The sequence below is a fragment of the Haemaphysalis longicornis genome, unplaced genomic scaffold (genome assembly GCF_048455015.1).
Source record: "Haemaphysalis longicornis isolate Haplotype H1 unplaced genomic scaffold, Haemaphysalis longicornis Haplotype H1 scaffold_9, whole genome shotgun sequence".
Lineage (NCBI taxonomy): Eukaryota > Metazoa > Arthropoda > Arachnida > Ixodida > Ixodidae > Haemaphysalis > Haemaphysalis longicornis.
The window spans coordinates 45,972,100-45,991,596 of NW_027526460.1; the positions used below are offsets into that span (position 1 = coordinate 45,972,100).

General features: G+C 48.0%; 1 protein-coding gene across 3 annotated transcripts in view; it reads left to right on the forward strand.

Annotated features, from left to right (window-relative positions):
* Positions 1-19,497, forward strand: part of LOC144153646 (monocarboxylate transporter 10-like) — a 307,668-nt gene that overhangs the window by 198,065 nt on the left and 90,106 nt on the right. Inside the window, exon 1 of one of the 3 annotated variants that reach the window (XM_077685298.1) lies at positions 13,217-14,976. The exons of the other annotated variants lie outside the window; for them this stretch is intronic. Coding sequence (XP_077541424.1) covers positions 14,304-14,976 — 673 coding nt within the window. The 5' untranslated portion in view covers positions 13,217-14,303. Of the gene's footprint in view, positions 1-13,216; positions 14,977-19,497 lie in introns of those variants that run through there. 3 annotated transcript variants of the gene reach the window in all.

A 19,497-nucleotide genomic window follows, 5' to 3' on the forward strand; every position in this document is an offset into this window, starting at 1 on the left:
CGTTATCTCGCAGCGCGTTGCCGCTGTCGATCATGTTGTTGTGAATCGTGTTTGCACCTCCCGTGCAAATGTCACGTGCTTTAGATGAGCCACGCAACAAGGAGGACAACGAAGGAACGACGTACGGGCAGCACAAAGCGCGTGCTGGGCTTCTGCGCTCTTTGTGAACTTGAAGGAACAAGATACTTGCTTCCATGGATGCATGTTTAGTGGTGACCGCGGGTTAATAGCAGACTGACCGGGACGTTTGTTTTCCAAAGCATGAGGTTATAAAGCGCCTCCCGCCCCAAACGCATATGAAAATATTGTTCTCGGACTTTAAAAATACATGAAACCATAGACATAAAAGTTTCGCTTAAAATAAATCAAGGCCCAATAGCAGTAAAATAATTGCAATGAACCACAACAGCGAGCCGAGCATGTCGACCGTCCGGGCGACCCGTCGGGGGGGTTATTCTCCTTCCGAGTCAAGCCAGTCGAGCCAGGTGGCGATGGGAAGGAAAGGGGAGGAACAGGAGCTTGACAGCTGAGCTGCCGGGCAGTAGAAGAGGCAATATGGTAAATCGGAGTAGGCGGAGGGACAGTTATGACAGGAGGGGTCGGGTCGATAGCGATAGAGCACGATGCGGGAGAGAGCAATTAGAACATTCGTCAGGACATGCCGGGAAAGTCAAGCTTTCGGTAGGGTGAGTGATGGATGAAGGTGTGCGTAGAGGCTTTTGTTGAGACGGAGTTGGAGGTACACCTCTTTGATTGCCTTACCAACCAACGAAACCAAGGAGATAGGTTGAAGAGATCAGAGGGAAGGCGGGTGGCCTTGCCTGAAAAATCTTAGTAATGAGGCAGGATGTCTAGGAGCTGGACAAGCAGTCGCTGTCCCAGGCTCGATTGAAAGTCTGGAGAAACAATCGAATAGCATGATCGCGAAAGCTGCAAAGTGTTCTGCATTAGAAGACGGCTTGGTCAGGAGCAAAGCGGGTGGCATGGGTAGCCAGAGCTGCTTCAAGCTCGCTGCGAGTAAAAGGGCGGCTCTAATCGAGGTTAGGTGCACCCGGGCAGAATGGATAGAAACGAGTTAAAGGGGGCGCATAGTAGCGAGATGCTGGAAGGTCAAAGACATCTAAAGGAGTTCTCTGAAAAAGGGACTTAGCCTATGTGGGAGGAAGGGTCGGCTTAGTGAAAGAATGACCACGCAGGTCGAGAGGGCAATGAATGTCTAAATTATGGTAAAGAGCACTCCTTTGCAGTTGTAAATGATTTCGGCGCGCTGATAAGGGAATCGGGGTGAAAGGTATTTTGAGGTTGGGAGCAGAACGAGCGTTACAGTTGCTTACGCTGTACTCATTGAAAGGGAGGAATTTAGGCCTTGGATCGGATGGCGGAAGAAAACATAACTGCTACGACAGGAAAGCGTCCTAGAGTTTCGAGGTGTCCAGTCCTCGTAACACTCAAGGGAGTGCCACTCAGTCTGAGGGGCACCCTTTGTTTTGAGCAGCCTGAGCGGACACATATAGTCCTGGAAGGGCTACAGTCTTTATAAAAGAAGTCAGGTGCGTGGAGTCTGTGAGGCAGTGCCCGCCCGGTTAGGTTTGTTTTTTGGTACAACTTTTCAAAGACGATAGTCTTTTCTCTCTCTCTTTCTTGGGCTACTTAAACCCTGAAATTTTGGTCTGTCTGTGTGTCTGTCTGTCCGTCTGTCTGCCTGTCTGTGACTCGATGAGACACCCGGCCAAAGTAAAATGTATACTGCGCAATAGTCATATACTTAGACGCTCACATACGTGAGCGTCTAAGCCAGGTTTATATGTTCATACTTGTCAACTTTGTTGAACGTGAACAAGACATTACGAAAATATAAGACCGAAAATTATTACACAAGGGATATTTACACTGTTTCTTTATTGAAAATTCATGGATGCATGGTTTTTTGATAACAAATGATATTCTACATCTACTGCAGAAAACTGCCGCCTCCTGGCGGCATATGAAAAATCACGCGGCAACAGCAAAGAAAGGTTCCACTAGCTTGGCTCCCCGTTCTGCTTGGAACGCACGTGGAGCACGGCAACGCGGTTCTATAAACCTTGAAGTCGGCCGCCTCGTTTCACGCGCGTCTCCACCGTACTGCAGCGCTGGCATCGATTAACCCGGCCTGTAGCAGTGAAACGCGGTAAATTCAAATCGTCTTGAGCAAACCTTTAGTGTGCTTACCTTAGGATGAGCGCGACGGAACAAAAACAGCATGAGAGGTGTGCGGAAAGCAAAGTGGGGCATTTCCTTGGCAAATGTCTACAAAACTATCGTCTTTCGACGACATTTGCAACGAAAGGAGCAGATACGCGACCGATTTTTTATTTAGCTTTCAGGAGCTTCCTGTCGCTCTCCCGTCATCCAACTTTAGATCTTCTGACGCTGAGGGAGGTGGGAGGGATATGAGGCCTGGTTGCGAGGCGTTAGGTGACCGGGTCCTGAAGCATTGTGGGAGTTGGTGATCTTGTAGCAACTAGGATACCAGGGTAAGGAACACTCGTCAGAAATGTTGAATAACTGACAGGATTGATCCATTGTTAGTGTCGCTGCCGGCCTCGCTCGTAGAGTGTGCACTAAAGGAGAAGGTGACCCGAGTCAGCCGGTACCGGACATAGTGGGCAAAGGGTTGGCCAAGGTGCGTGCGAGTGTTTTCGTAGAAGGCGGGGCACACGCAGGGTGACAACAGTGTGCTTGTTTGTAGCTGTCGAATGAGATTGGCTTGTACCCTCGTGACGTCAAAGGAAGATAGATGGACGGCGGTGCCTCCTCTCGTAATAGAGCCATCTTCTTTGGCGGACCGGAAGTTGAAGGGGTTGAAGGGTAAGGTGGCGTTCCTGGACAAGGCCGTGGAGAAGGTGGCCGTGTTTGAGGGTCTGTCTTACCCCTAGCACGTCACGAATGCCATCAACTTTCTCCCAATCAGACGAAGTTAACATCGTTATGCTTTTACTGCCATTTGACAGTGTTCATTAAGCATTTCGATATATGCAAAACTTTGCAATATTGTACTTCAGGGAGGCTTGACTGCACATATAAAGCAACTACCGCACACTACATTCTCAGGCAAACTTCAGACCGGGCCGTTCGGCGCATTGTCACTTTGCAATATTTTCTCTCGTGCAGGGAACATACGCAGGCGTCGATCTCAACGTTAGCGGCCTTAACATGAAGTACAGTAGTCTCTCGTTAAGACTGGCTCAGTTTACACGAACAGCACTCTTGTTCTTGTAACGTGCACAACACCCCCGCCCTCAAAAAAAAAAAAAAGATGAACGCCCGTTTAAGACGAATTTGTTATAATACGAACGCATTTTCACGGTCCCTTCGAGTTCGTCTTCAAGGGACAGTGAAGGGAATTTATCAAGCTTCTGTTTTTGCTTGCATTGCGCAGACTGGCTCAAATAAACAACCTTTTTATTGTTTATCCGGTCGATAAAGTCGATAAAGCGATATTTATTTTATAGAGCCTGAAAGAAAAAAAAAAAGACTACTATGCGCGGCTGCTGTAACTAAAGTGACGTTCACACGAGATGATGTCCAAGATTAGAATTCGAACCAGCTTCGGTTTCGGTTCTGTGAAACAACATGCTCGGCATCCGACGTTATCTAAGTTGGCTGGGTATTCTCGATACCTCAGTAATCGGCATACCTCGCTTCTGCTCCATTTTCGGTTTGAAAATAAGTCAGATAAGCCCTCCAGCTTGGCTTAGAATCGTACACAGTCGATGAATGCTCTCCGTGTCACCGGAGACGCTCAAATGCGATGCGCTTTGCCCCCACCTTTGGAGCTTACCAGGCTAGTGCCTGTATCTTAAGAGGCGTGGTAACAGCAGGCCAAAGGTCGGCTGATTCGGCATCGTGCCCGCAAGCAGTCGGTGCTTATGGCAACACCACGCCAATGAAAACTCGCCAGCGCGTCAGTGTCTCTCTGCACGCATTCTGCGAACTCGCTCGTGGAGCAATGAATGTTACAGCGCAGAATTGGTGGATTCAGTTTAGAAAACATTGCCCAAAACAAATGAATCAACTTCGCAAAAAACAAACAAACAAACAAAACATGCACTATCGGGTACTGAAACTTGCGAATTGCAAAACAATACACCTAGTGCTCGAGACCACTCGGCCACGCTAAGGGCGGAAATATAAAGTGTTCAATGTATAGCCAGTTTACATGTTTATGTAGTTTTAGCATTTCAAGCAGCTTAGATGACTATTTTTGTGTAGCGCTCGTGCAGTAAGAATCCGCAAATTGCCACAATACATATATGATGTCTAGCGACTGCGTTCCTTAGACGGAAAAGCGACTGAAGATGTCTGGTCATGCTGCTGACTGCTGTGCTAGTTCACCCTGCGGCCAAAGTGCTTCCCGCACCCTGGTTTCACGCTGTACAATGGTAGTGTTTGTTGATTTTAATTCCGTAGTACTTATATTAACTTCTCTCATTGTTCTCACCGGGCGGCCTTCAATTGGCCTTAGACTTTTTTAACAACGTGCCAGTAAGCGAAGCGTCCCGTGTGCGCTTGTGTGGAGCGACTTGGACTTTGCTGCTTGGTACAGTCTACAATTAGCAAACTAATGGCACATTCTTCCTGGCACAAACATGTCGTGGCGTAGTTTCAACTGAGCGAAGGAATTGCGACGACCCGCCGGCCGCCGGCCGATGATGTTTCACCGCTGGACCGACTGATTCTGTCGGAGGTTCGGCGAGCCGTGCAGTAGCCCAGTTAAGCCACGCCATCTCGTCATGACGTCATACGAAACGTCACAGGAAATCAGCAAGGAGGATGCAGAGAGGACAGCATTTTCGAATTGATTTTTCTACTGAATAAAGTAGTGTAAATGTAGCGAGAGTGGTCGAAACATGGTTATAATGTTTTTCTAAAAATGGCATAGGGATAACACTAGCGTATACTTTATTTTTTGGGAATGCTATATGCCTTTTCCGGATGTGTAGAGACGAAGATTTTGTTGTATAAGCGGCCGGCACTCCGTAGCCCACCATCTCTTTCCAATTTATTTCCCTTGTGACACATTAGAAATATATCCTCGAAGTGCGCTAAAGCACACATCAATTACGTTGAGGGAAGAGTAATGCCGAGAAAAAGATAAACAAGCCGAGGCTGTAAGGGATTATAGTTGTTCAGCAACAAGCACCTGCTCTGCAACGAAAAGCCTGCAAATATCGTAACCTTCGCGTCGTCCACTGCAGCGCTATTATCACCTTGGGCACAAAACGAGTGCTATAGACCGTTTACAGCAAGCAGTTAAGCCCGCCATAGCCAGATGGCGCCTGCACTGCACTCACCACTAATGGACTTTTAGATGCGACTGCATCTCATTCACTCGCCTTGTCCCTGCATCCGGCGTCGGCGTTGTTGACGGCGTCCGCCCCTCCCCCATTCTCCTCGCCGCGTGAGCTGCGCTCTCCGCCACTCACCCCCTCTCCTCTCATCTCCTCTCCGATAGCGAACACTCTCTCGCGAGGGGCATTGGATTGGATTTGAAAGAATTGGTTTGGCTTGGCTTGGCTTGGCTTGGATTGGCTTGGCTTGGCTTGGATTGGATTGGATTAAAGTGGGTTGTGTTGGATTGTGTTGCGTCATAGCCGCGGCGGACGCACTGGCGCTGGCGCGTCCCCTCACCGTTATGCGCGCTATAAAACGCGGTGCCTGCGCCGCTCCGCTCCATCGTTCCGGCGCCGTTCCTCCGCTGTCCAACGCTGCAACGTGAACCCCCTATGCGTCGCATCTACACAGGGGTTCCCGCGAGGGGAGGTGGAAGATTTTAAATGCAGAGCGTTTCTTTAACTCACATGTAGCGTCCGCCGTGCGTCCGCAACAGCTCAGCGCGCAGGCGCGCCCTCTCCCCCACTCCTCCTCTCCCGCATCACGCTACCCTCCTCGCTCTCAACAACAGGTCCGCACCCCTCCCCCTACACTATATAAAAAAAATAATACTTACCGGCGCCTGGTTTCGATCCCACGACCCTGCGGGCTGAACACAAGGTACATGGTGCTCTACCCACTGCGCCACAAAGGCGACACAGAATGGAAGGCCACGAACGCGCCTTATATCCTTGACTCATTCAAACTACGTCAAGAAGCTGCTGATACAACGCATTCACTACCACCAACTCCCCAAACACTAAACGTTAACGCAATACACCCACCCCCTATGCGACGCATTTACTCGAGTCCCCCTCGCGGGGAGATGGGCTTTTTTTTTCAGTCTCGGTTTCCCCATAGACTCCCTTGGCCCGCTCGAAGTGCATCTTTGGCAAAATGGGTTAGTCTAGAAGAAAAGCATAATATAATATTATGGACGCAGTCGGAGCTCATGTTGCTCGACCCGAAACGGAAAAGAACGTTCGCAGAAGTGCCGTAATATTCGGAAGCATGTGAAGTCTCGGACGCGGCACCACTAAGCGTAATTCAGTCCTTCGCTCTCACCAGTTCAGGTTCCCTGCGTTGGCACCATGTGTCGCACTTACTGCATCAGGTAGATCAAGGAAAGCGTGGAAAAGCAGTGAAAAAAAAAAAAAACGTTATTGATTACAACTGTGGCTCGCAACGTACGGTCGGCCTGCGCCCTCAGCGGGAATCGCCTTCCTTACGAAGGGCACTCGCGAGGATCCCAGCATCTGAAATCTTGCGCGATACCTTTTGCTACGCAAATCGTTGAAGTAGATTATTCTAAAGGTACATTTTTAGCGTAGACCAATTGAGAGCCACAACTGAGGCTGCACAAAATGGAAGTTCGCCACTTCAACTGTGTGCAATTAAATCTTATGTAGGGTTCCAATCGGTGGCATGCAGGGTTAGCGCAGTCAGGCCATTAGGTCACGAATAAATAAAACTTGCTGCAGCATATCTGACAAAAAATTAATGCACGAATACAAAAGCAAAAATAAAAATTACGCACAAATATCAAAATTTTTAACGTCGCATGTGCTACTGAACTAATTATGTAATGCATAATACAAAAATACAAAAAATGCTTACATCCGCAGCCTTATTTGCGAGCTCTGGAAATTTCTGTTACGCGTTACAAAGCTTGAACACACGATTTCAGCGTTTATAAATTTCACGGTCGCGCTAAGTACTATTTCGCGATTAGCGTGTGAGCGCGCCGAACGTTATTAGCCACGCATATGAGATTTTTCCGTCCACCGTATGCGGCATATTACAGTTTCAACGTGTGCTGCCATAGACGAAAGTTAGCGCATACCGATCAGGCAACAGCTGATAATGAGGATGAGGTATACAATGCAGACCGCGTCAGTTGTAAGTCAGCTGACAATTATAACGCTGAGCGCTGCAGCGTATTTTCATCGCACGTCGAAACGTGAAGAACCGCTAAAGGAGTAATGTTCAACTTCCACACCCATGAAGGATTATTTTGTTTTGCAGACCTTTTTATTCATAATATAGTGCGTTTACAGCCAACCATTTTAGCTTATGCCGCAAAAGAAAAGCTTTCAAAACAAGCTTTCGAACGTCAATAATACCTGCAAAATTGTGTTTCATTACAAGATTTTACAGCCTTACTGCTTTTATTTTGTTACTCTATGAGAGTACCTGGAAACAGGAAACGAACTAAAGCCATCGGACAGCTTTACTTGGATGAAACGCGTGAACAGGAAACAAGCTAGGCGACGAGCGCCGATCAACACAGCGCTCAAACAACCTTTATGTGGGCATTTTTGTCGCTAAGTAATCTCTGAACGGTGTCACACCATACCTAATTGTGCTCCAAGCCTGTATTCATAGCAAGACTCTAAAAAATGGTCAAATTCGCCCATCGAGCCGCGCCGGCGCTCACCGATGCGCGCGGGCACCAGCGAAGGCCACGGCGAGAAACGCGTTCTAAAAGGCCAGCCATGCCGAAAGATGTCCCGCTGGCTAAAATGACGTCACGCCGGCCGCGCCGAGCGCGCCGTGCTGTAAACGGTCTATAGCAACGTATCAGCGCCACTCCTATCTGTTGTGCTGCCCTGAAGTTTATCTCGGCCAGTAAGAAACGCGCATCGTGAGTCACGACTTTAGGAGTCAAAACAAATCGGCACCGGACAAAAAAAATATAATGCCCGCCCAGTACAAACCACCCTGTTATTAATCTCCCTAGATGCGAAATGAGTATGACGCTGCTGGCACCTCTTTAGCGCTTGCGTTTGACTCATACGCTGGCCCAGAAAATTGTTGGGGGGCATTTATTTTTCCTCTTGTCCCTTTACACCATCCAACCATTTAAGCGGTGCCCGGTGCACGTAGAAGTTATACTGGACGAGGAAGTAGGCACGGGGATTATTTATTGTCGTAGAGATTGCAAAGAACAAAAATGTCGGGCGTGGTCGCGCAATAACACTCTTATGACAAGTCGCACATGACAACTTCGCAAGACCAAGTCTAAAATAACCCCTGTAATCACCTGCGATTAACTAAAAAGCGCAGCCACAGAGCGTGGTGTCATTTGTTATTAGTGATGGCGACATTCTGGGCACGTTACTCATCCATTACTTGAGTACGGTTTCGCGAAATAAAAAAGAAACGCGAACGTAAGAGAGAGCAGGCAAAGACAGTGTCCTCTGTCCTCTGTCCGTTCCCCCTCACGTCCGCGTTTTTTTTTTTTTTCTGTTTTTGAAACAAGCTCATTCAAGTAGCCGTTCGTATTCTAAAACGAAGCTTTCTTTGTCTTACTAATGCGACCGCAAGCTAAAAAAAATGCAGTAAAGCCAACCTTACAAAATAGGAGAACACACGCTGATGATGGGTTTCCACGAAGGCAGATCAAGCGCGTCAAAAGAAAAAAAAAAGCTTCCCCTGGCCTGAATCGAACCAGGGTCCCTGGAGTTGTGAAGCAGTCGTCTATGCGATCGCGCCCTTTCCACGTTTTTTCTTCCCTGGTATTTAATTCAAATATAGAGAAACATATATACAAGAACTATTTACAAATCTTTGTGCGTAATATGCAGGGTGAGACGGGTAGTCCGGAATTCGGCGAACAAAACATTGATTAAGCGGGCAGTGATTCACACCGGTGCAAGACAGGGTACCAATGAGGTCTCAAATCATTTTGGTCATAGTAGCCTTTTAGCTTAATTATTATTTGACTAAAGTGCAACTTTAACGATACCATCGGCTCAGCGTTTTTGTCTAACGTGCACGTTTTCCATAAACTGTGTAGAGCCACCAGAAAAAAAAATAGGTCATAAGGCGCACATCATTGCAGGGAGCTACAGGGCACCGCACACTGTTAATTTAAAGTATTTCTCGAGTGTCCGTTGTAGAACATCCCAGAACACTTACTGTATTTGCAGTCAATGAAACAATGCTTAATTGTTTCTGGGGCATCACAAAATCTACAGTTAACAGAATACACACACACACACACACAAAAACGGCCGACGGTTACTGTACTCCCTGATGGGAACTTTGCGCGCAGCGCGACTGCGGTCTTCTAGGTCTTCTATGATCGCGTGATCAGTTAACGGGCTGTGACGCGTGCTATTCTGCCGTTATCTCGCAGCGCGTAGCCGCCGCCGAGCATGTTGTTGTAAACCGTGTTTGAACCTCCCGCGCAAATGTCACGTGGTTCCGATGAGCCACGCAACGGTGAGGAGAGAGAGAGTTGCTTTACTGAAAAAGGAAAGAGCCATGAGGAGGACGCCAAAGGACCTATGTACTATCTCGATCACAGCTAGGGTGAACATGGAAGTGCGGGTCATTCCGTGGGTAGGAGCCGCCTGTGGGCGTTCCGGGTAACTGCGCACGCATGCGCAGTTCGTTTGCAACGAGGCTATGTGATGCGCGTGCGAAGTTACCCGGAACGCCGACAGGCGGCTCTCGCGCAAGGAATGACACGCGCTCCCGTGTTCACCCTAACTGTGATCGAGATGTACGTGCATCACGCAGCGCGGGCTTGGCTACTGTGGCACCGCCTCGGCATACCGCCCTCACCCTCACACTTTCACCAAATCTTTCCTCCCACGTTTTCCGTCCGTCTTGGTTAAGAGTCTGTCTTGGTTTGCTCGGTTAAGAGACCGACGAAGCCTCCAAACCACAGTAGCGGGCGCTTAAGTGCTGCGCACCAAAGTATTCCTAATGCGCAGCCATGTTTTAACGGGCAAGGTACAAAATCTTTCGTTTTCAAGCTACATAGCGCAACAGTGCGCCATTCCCACACGGGCGAAGCCGTTTAGATTTTGTACTTGGCCTTAAGTTTTACGGGGGAAAGCTTCGCGTTTGAACCATCTTTCTCACAAAAAATAGGTTTTCATTCTTTCGTTTTGGAATGACGGGCAGTGTCACGCTACGAACTTAGCGGAAAGGGAGGGCACTCGCGATAAAATAATTAGGCGGAAATTACGTAAACACAAGATGCGCTTTGCTTTGTACCAGTTCACTGACATGACTGAGGATGTAGTTCTGACAAATGCGAAACTGCGCGACGAGCAGCAATGTATTACCTGTCATTGCAAATCTGAAGGGTAATAATTGCGTATTTTGACGCATTGTATGGTTATCTCCCCACAACAGTTTATCTACCTGTTTATTCTTTCCGCCAACACATTGCGTATGCCACTTCTAGGAATTTGCTCGTGCTGATTATTGTGAAAGCGTCGCATCCATACGGGCTCCTGGTGGCTACGGTAGGTTTAGGCTATCTTGCTTAGGACGATGTAAAAATAGAGATATTTGTATTGGCTGAACGGTTGTAATGCCGTCAGAAATGTTCCGTGCCCTGTTACGCAATCAAACTGACATTGCGAGCTAGAGCTTCGAGGTTTGCGTTAGTACCCATTAACGAGTAGGGGACGTTACGATATGAAGAGGTTTTGGCTAGAACAAGCGTTTAAGAGCGAATTACAATAGAGTCGAATCGAATCATGTTTACTTACGATTACTCCTTTACCAATAAATTTGCTGGCCATCGTATGCTCACCTTGCTTGTTGGTTGACCGGGAAGCAAGTAGAAACTTCAAAAGGCAACCTTTTACTACACAAATGCAGTAATGGCATGTTAAAACGGTGTTTAAAATTCACTTTATACCATTGTCTCTTTTTTGGAAAACAAGTACAGCTAAATAAACGCGCAGAACAAAACGCGCAGAAAATACGTAGAGGAAGAATACAACAAATTTTGCGTCACAAAATAAATAAGTAAAAGAAGAAACGTAACGCACTCTTTGGCATGCCTGTTTCAAAGCATGCAAAATTTTGGTATGCCTGTTTCAAAGCAACGCGCCGTTCCAAATTTTTTTTTTCATTTTTATCGTCAGTTTGCGCCTTATAAAAACCATCAGTTGAGTTTCTATGTTATATAACCTCCCATTTCATAACGCCTCCTTGCATAACCCCACCTTGCATAACCAATACAAAAAATGTAATTCCGTCTGTTGCCCTAAACTCTCTCCGGTAATCTGCTTTCTGAGCCAAAACGCGTACCCCAGCAATATCGTTTCGTTTGATGGTTGCTCTGGTTTTTTATAGCTAGTTGTCGGTTTGTTTTCTATCGGCTCAAAATGGCATCGCTTTACTTGCTTCACGTGCCGTAGACCACGGTTGATACTACGATCGTGCTAAAAGGAATCGCACCCTTGCTGTATGCAATTGCTTCTGATTTCTTAGGAATCTCTTCACACTGAAACGCCAGCGTAGACAACAAACACTGTAAAACGATGCGACGTGGAACTTCCACATGTTTGTGTTTCCTCTGTTTATTTCGAATGTTTATTTCCTCTGCTGCTTCTTTTAATATTTTCTACCTTTTGCTGTCAATCACATGGTGGGCAGCCTTCCCGTCGAGCTGCTCTGTGCAGCTTTTTGTGGCTGCTCCTTCCCCTGTACCCATCTGTAAGGCAAACAAAGTTGATTTGATTGATTGAATGTTTGTGGCGCTATAAGCAAAAGACAAGAGGAATGCAGATGTCTTTGCACAACAGAACATGCCATGCGTCCGCAAAGTGGCCTCTTTCAAAGTCTTATTAAGGATCCAGAAAGGAAACAGGGTTTGACTAAGGAGCGTGGTTTGTTACAGAATTGCGAAGAGAGCGGCAGGCAGGATGGAGAAAAGAAAGCGGAACAATGCCAAAAGCTCGTTTTTACTTTTTTTGTCGTTGTGCCATCCGAACTGGCGCCATAGTTAGCTCTTTAGTCACACCGGTCCGGGTAATGTGAAAGACCAGGGAAGGTCGGGTCATGCCTGGCTGTCTCAAAAAAAAAAAAAAAAAAGAAAACTGAACAGGGCGCCCGCATTCAAAATGTTTCGCTACGCTGTGCCAGCCACCTGGAAGAACTATACTCTAATTGTTCTAAACATTTGTTTACACTTATTTACCTGTCAACACGCCTGCGCGCAAAGACGCACATAGCATCGGGAGTTTTAAAGTCTTAGTTGTAACTCTGTTATGACGTATTAGCAGTAATTGTCTTGTTTCCTAAAGGTTTACTTCGTACCATTCTCTAGTGCTGCCGGTACCAGATATTTTCTCATTGAATTTATTCTAGCGCAATGCTGGTATATTTTTCGAACAATGCGTCTGCAGGGTTGATTACTCGGCATTGATTTTCTGTGTAAATAAAGCAGTCAATTTGAGGTGCCTATTTCTAGCTAGTTTGTGAAGAGATGGCAGAACCGGTATGAACGCTATATGTAGAGATTGGCTAGAATATTGGACGACCACAGCGCATAGTACATCAGGTATCGTGTTTATCGTTGCTTTGTTCAACCGCAAGAAAACTGGCGGTAATAAAGAGGAACTTACTAAGCGATTACTAGGAAGCCTTTCACGGAGACCTTGCTTATTACTTGTTAAATGCACGGAACGGGAAAAACGACGGTCCTCTCTCGAATTAGCTTCCATTTTCAGTGACAAGCTGGGCTATGCAGATGATCCTCTCCGCAGTTGTTCCTCACACTCCGCGTGGAATAAATAAAATTCAGAAGAAATCCGAACAGCATTCCCTGTCTTTGCCGTTCGCGTATTTTCAGCGCACACAGAAAGACCACCCCGTTGAGTGCGCCAATTTTAGCGCATATTGACAAAATGTCTTCTCCAGAGGCAAGAAGTTGAAGAGGGTGCGCAAGAACAGCGGGAAGGGAGTCGCAAGGTGGATGAGCAGGAGAACGAGATTAGGCGAGGGGAGGGGCCGACGCGCATTCAGCCGGTGCAACAGCAGCAGAGCAGCAGGCGGCTTACGCACGCACGCGCGGGACCCATTGCTCTTTTTACTCGCCGAGAGGAGGGGAGCGGAGCTTGGGCGCGCGGGCGCGCTTCGATTCAGTCGGCTCCCGACAGCGAAGCTGTGGACACCGCCGCTCTTAGCGTTGCCGCCGCCGCCGTAGGCCCTCCGGCGCGCTCTCGCGTCCGTGCTCTGTTCCGCCTCTTCTTCCGTCTCTATCGTGGCACCGCCGCCAGGTGATCGCCGACCGCGTTCGCTACCTCGGAAGCCATCGGCGAGATCGAGGCGAGCCGCTGAGGCCCAGGTAGAAAGGGGAGGGAACCCGCCCCGCCCAGTGGAAATATCTGTGCGCCTTCTCCTACCTCTCCGGCAGTGCAACAGCTTACCGCACCCGACTTGTATGTTGTTTGCCTCTCCGACATACGCCGTGTTAGCACCGTGTTCAGGCACCTGATCTGTCACCACGTTCGACTCGGCTTCCTGAGAACACGGTGTTGTGCGTGCGCGCGCGTGTGTTCGCGTCAATGCTCGTTTGCGATGACGGCTTCTGTTCCACGCCGCCCTGGCCTAGTTTTCTCTTCTAGTGCACCTGCTTTCCAACGAGCTCTGCTGCAGCTGAGTGCACCGTTTGCGAGTGCAGTGGTGGCTAGTATGTCTCTACGGGTTCATTGTTAGGGAACACGATTGTGCATGAGTGTGCAGAAGCAGTTAATGAGGAAACCGATTCTGTCTTTTCCACTGTCGACATTACTTTGGTCAGTGTTCGTGCAGCTCACTTAGGACGGACATTGTACAGGCAGTGAAATACGCACGTACGATTGCAGATGTCTGATTGTTTTACTGTACTGGGTTGGCATCATGATGAACCCAATCGTACGAAACAGCAGACAAGTCATTTGAGCTCTCAGCCATTTTAAAGTGCTGTTTCACTGGCCCTTCTGGCAGCCTCCCAACTCAAACCAAACATTGTCGGGCCCGCACATCTCCTCACCCCTTCCGTCAGCGCTGCCTGCCTCCAGCGCTAGCCGCTGCCACTGCTGCTGCCGCCAGCCCCCGCCCGGCCTGTACCATGCGAGCGGCAGCGTCGCAGCATGCCCATAGCGCGTCCGGACACCCTTCCGGAAGAGCTGTGGCCACAGCCGTCCACGTCGACCGCGTGCCTTGACCGCAGCAACCACGGTGCTTCCACGTCCACAGGAAAGGCCACAACTAAGGCCACTACTGCTTCTACCGTTAACCACGCTTCTGGTGCCGGAACGTCGGCCGGAGCGGAAGGGGCCGACGAAGAGCCGATTTCAGGCGCAGAAGCCTCAACCGGACAGTCAACCACCGAAGGCAATGGCGAGACTCAGACGTGCGGCGCCGTGGCAGCGGCCGTGCTGCGGTGTCCGCGGCAGCGGCAGTACCGCTCCAAGTCGGCCGTGTCCACGGACCCCAAGAGCCCGTACTACATCAGCCAAGGCATCCACAACAACGAGGCCGTCCGCCGTTCGCCCAGCGTCTCGTGCGTGCTCGACGCTCTCCGGCGCGAGGCCAAGGAAGGCGGCGAGGTCCCCGGCGTGTCCAAGGCGGCCCTGGAGAAGCCCAGCGTGTCGACCATTCGCCAGCACTACTACCCCGAAGGCGGTTGGGGCTGGATCGTGTGCGCGTGCGCGATCCTGGTGCATGTGCTCACTCACGGCATTCACGGCGCTTTCGGACTGCTCGTGATCGTCATCAGGCAGCAGTTCCACGCTGACGACCCAGCCTACACGCTGCACACAGGTAAACACGCGCGGCGTCTGCGCCTGTGGTCGGGCGAGTCGTGGTTTATCGTTTGAGTCAAGCGTAGCGAGTTCAGCGGGGCACTTATTTACCCGAAGATTCCTCGCATCGGGTTACCATCGACCAGATTTAGGGGAAATCCCCAAGGTGGAGTAAACTTCTGCGAAAGAAAACGGCTACAAAGGAAAGCTGTACAGCTCTCTCAGAAACTTTGCAGTTGAAGAAAAATTTGTCCTTGTCCAAGACGAATTTTTCCTAGCTGTACTATATAGCATTTCGTTGAGCTGCATATTCAGCTACTGATCGCTTACATACCACTGATATCGTCCATTAAGTATAAAATATGCGTGTTGAGTAAACCCTGGCTGTAAAACAATAGCGGCATTCCAATTCTCGCTCTCTTCGAAGTATTTCGAGGTCCTTACTGCAGTGTGTTCAGCGCCAATCATCTCCATTTTAACGAATCATCGCTTATAACGAAGTCAGTCACCTGTACCCATGCCTATTTTAAATCGAGCGTTTACTGTACCAGCCTCTTGTCTTTAGAGCTGCTCGGCTACGCCAAGCTGAATTACGTCGGCACTTCCATTCATACTGCCGCAAGAGTCACTGTGCTTGCAAGGCAAGCCACCCTTAACCTACCCGCTTGGATGGTTATATCACACTCATCGTGTGAGTTCAATGCTTGACGTGGTTTGCAACGTCGTCTGTTGCCCCACGTTCACCTAAAAATCGACAATCGCGCGCGCATGCATGGTAAAATTTTCGCGGTGCCGTTTCCGAGTACAACCGTAAGCAAAAGTGTACGGACCACGAAAATAGCAATTTTAGGTTGTTTCTCTTCCGGTAGCAGCCCAAAAACACGGGGTGTGGATATGAGGTTCGTTTAATTACTAAATCATTGCAAAAATACCGCACGTAATTCCCCGGCCTGGCGTGCGCAGATAAATAACCCAAAATTGTTGCATTCGTGGTACGCACACTTTTGCTCTTGACTGTGCATAAAGTTGTCGCCTGAAGGACTGAAATCGAACGCCCTCTACATTTTGCAGCTTCGTTTCAATTTTTGTATCCAATATCAATAACGAAACCTTCCCTGCGAATGAAAGAGAATGATCAATACTTAATTTCGCGGTAGGAGCTGTTTTCCTGTTAGAGAGGGTGAAAACGCACATGTGATGAATCCTTACAGAAACCGCAGCCCACAAATTGCGCGTTCACTTTTGGGGAACGAAAAAAAAAAAAAAAAACCCGCAGAGTGCTGAAATTTACCAAATACGACGCAGTAAATATTTTAACTAGCTCCGCCGCCGCAAAGGGCCTTCAATCGCTTAATTAGAATCGGATAATTCTTTCGCGCCCAACGAAGCTTGCTTTTTCTTCTGAAACCTTTTCCAGGGAGCTTAGATACAGAGTGGCGACCACTGCCGTAACAAGGGTGATTGATTTTAATTATTTGCCCTGGTGTTTTGAGGAAAGTTCTATGCTAGATTTTTGCGCGTTTTCATATTGGTAGGCTCATCCTTTTAGCACGACGTTTAATGCACTGACCGTTTCTGTGTAGTGGTTGGAAAAAAAAACTTGTCAACATGTACATTTAATGTCCGAACGTTGAAAATCCCCAGCTGTTAGCCGCAATGGGAACAGTTCGCTAGAAATTTTTGTAAATACTTCACTTCAATTAGCGCGTGTTCATAGCACGGGCGTACGGCACCAAAGTAAGCGCTTCTATTCAAACAGGCTACGTAAATTTGTTTGATTGACGCTCCATCAAAGACTGTATCAGAGTTTTTGTGAATCCATGGTTGCCTCTTTTTCTCTCATATGCTAGTATCTACCAGCCAGAAAATATGTTTAGAGGTTAGATTCTTACAGTGACCACGTGTTCTTTATGATTACTGGAAACTGCTAGCTGGCGTATCACTTGAACACATGGACAATTGGCCTGTATTTCTGGCAATATGAAAAGCATTTGTAAACATTCGCGTTCACTACTCCTCCCTACGCCGTAAGCAGAGAAGCTTCACCTTTTCATCTCCGCAACTGGTCTGATTGAATTGGCTGGCCACACGAAAAGGTGTAGCAAACAACCAAAGTCATGTACCGCACGATAGAATCATTGTTGCGACGTCCGTCGCTGTCACGTTCCGCAGATCGACTCCGTCACGCGGAAACGTCTCGCTTTTTTGTCTGTCTTCGTCATTTTCCGCCCGCGTCCCTCCGCTCTCTTGGAGCCATTTCGGCTTCTCGTATTGATTTCTTCACTCCCTCGAAGATGACGCGGAAGGAAGTGACACAGGGAGGATGGTGTCCGGCCTTATTGTGTGTCATCTTGCGCTCGGCGGGGTCTCGGGCTTTCTCTCTTCTTAGCGCCTGCCCGTACGTCCTGCCCGCTCCGCTGTGCCTTGTATGCACAATAGGGAGAAGGGCCCGCGACACATTTCGCGATTACTGAGGCGGTGGCCGTGGAGAGAAGGTCGCAGGTTTATGAGATGAGAACGAAGAGAGAAAGAGGGACCCGCGGTCGCTGCTTTTCGGAGGCAATGACTCGGGAAGACCGCCGCATGGACAGCAATTTTTTCTGCTTCGTCCTCTGCTTATGGAGCGACAAAGACGTCTTAGCAAAAATAAAAGAAAGAAAGAGAAGGATACGAGTAGAAACGAATTGCTTGGGAACGTTAATGAAAGAAGAAGCCGTTGAGACGAAAAATTTGAAAACCTACTTCGACAAGCAGAACATTCGAGAATTTAGAGAAAGAGATGGAGATTTTGCACCACTTCGCTGTGATGTTGCTCTCCTACAGTTGAGACGCGATCCTTTCAACGTTTGCGATCAAGGAACGCTTCTCTGACAGACGTTTCGAATGAGATGACTAATCGCCTTAGGCCCGAGAGTGACCCCAGACGTCTCGCTTGGTCAGGAGGTAACTCATTACGGACAGCATACAGCGTCGTTGCTTGTATTTCGTAAGTAACGGGGGCAGTCATAAGAGGTTTGTCATTCGTTCAACGCGATCAGGGCTGCTATCTTAATGCTTTAATGCACATATTACGTAGGTTTCTTGCTTTTCTACGGCTTCAGCTACACGTGATACTCTGGTAATCAATGTTTTCCCGCATACATGTCTGCCAATGCAGCATTGTGAAAAAAGACGGTGAAATTAGTGGGAACCGTGGGTCTGGGGCCGTCAATGAAGCGCAGTGATAGTACTGATAAAGTTATTGTTTCATGCACTCCAATTGATGCACCAATAGTACCCATAAAACCAACTCTGAACGATAGCGAATTACAGGCGAAATACTAACGGTATGCATTAACCCTATACGGTGCGCGCAGGTTTAGGTAGGTTGTTCATATGCGTGAATGTCTACAGTGATTGCTTTTTCTTCACGATTACAGCAAATGCACCGCAGTTAGCGGTGCGTTTGCCGGAGTCTTTCTTACCACATCTTTGCTGTGCATGTAACTTGTCTCTCCACTAACCGCTAACTTTGCTCAAAGATTTGGAATTTGTATGTATTAAGCTGGATTTGTGTGTCGTGTAGGGCCTGGGGTAATCACGTTTCTAAGAGTTGAACCCAGGAATTTCCCAGTCCCTCCCCGCTAATGATGGTGATGATGCCGATTCGGATTCCGTTGCGTATGATACCTTCGAACGCCCGTGCGTTGGGATAAGGTTAAATAAACGACTGAAATAAACAGATAGCGTTAACAGCCATAAAATTCTTGGCGTTACTTTTTGTGAATCTATGACGTGCACAGGTCATGGGAAGTCTCTAGTGAAATGCACAGCATCTGCTTCGGGAGCGCTAGCCAGATGTCGTCATTTTTTCTCGACCAAAGTCACGCTGCGAATTTACCATGCCTTATTCGCTTCACATGTCTATAACTGCACATGTATGGGGTGCACGGCTACAGCTAGAATATAAACTCAATTTACTTTTCACTCTAGGAAGCACAGAGTAGTATTGATAATGTCCCATTTGCGCAAAGGGATGAAACATCTACTTCGACGCCATGAAATAGCATTCCCTCAGCGGACATACGAGTTTCGTCTTCTGTATTTTTTTGTTTCCAGATCATAGGCTAAAAACTCTGTTATGGTCAGTCTCGGTTATCTCAGGATATGACTTATTCACGCCATAGATGCCGTGATAACAGGGCCGTACAGCGTCGGCTCACTGATTACATAATGCAACTGTGAGCATAGCATTAACTGTTTTTCTTAATACATGTGAACAAAAAGGTTTGTTACTCATAAACAGTTGGTGGAACGTTTTTTTTAACTATTAGCTCTTCGGGAAGAGATCTGCAGTACCAGCCTCGGAGTTCCCTTTTTGTACATGTGTGTCTTAGCTCACATGTGCTCTTTTTCTTGTGCTAACACTTTAACGACCTGTTGCCCCAGGTTCTTAGGTTGTAAATATGCCATTATGACACTATTAAGGTATTGTACAACACGCTGCCATCCGTAAGTGTAATCAGGTACTGCTTCATGCCTGATGTAATCTTAACCTTGT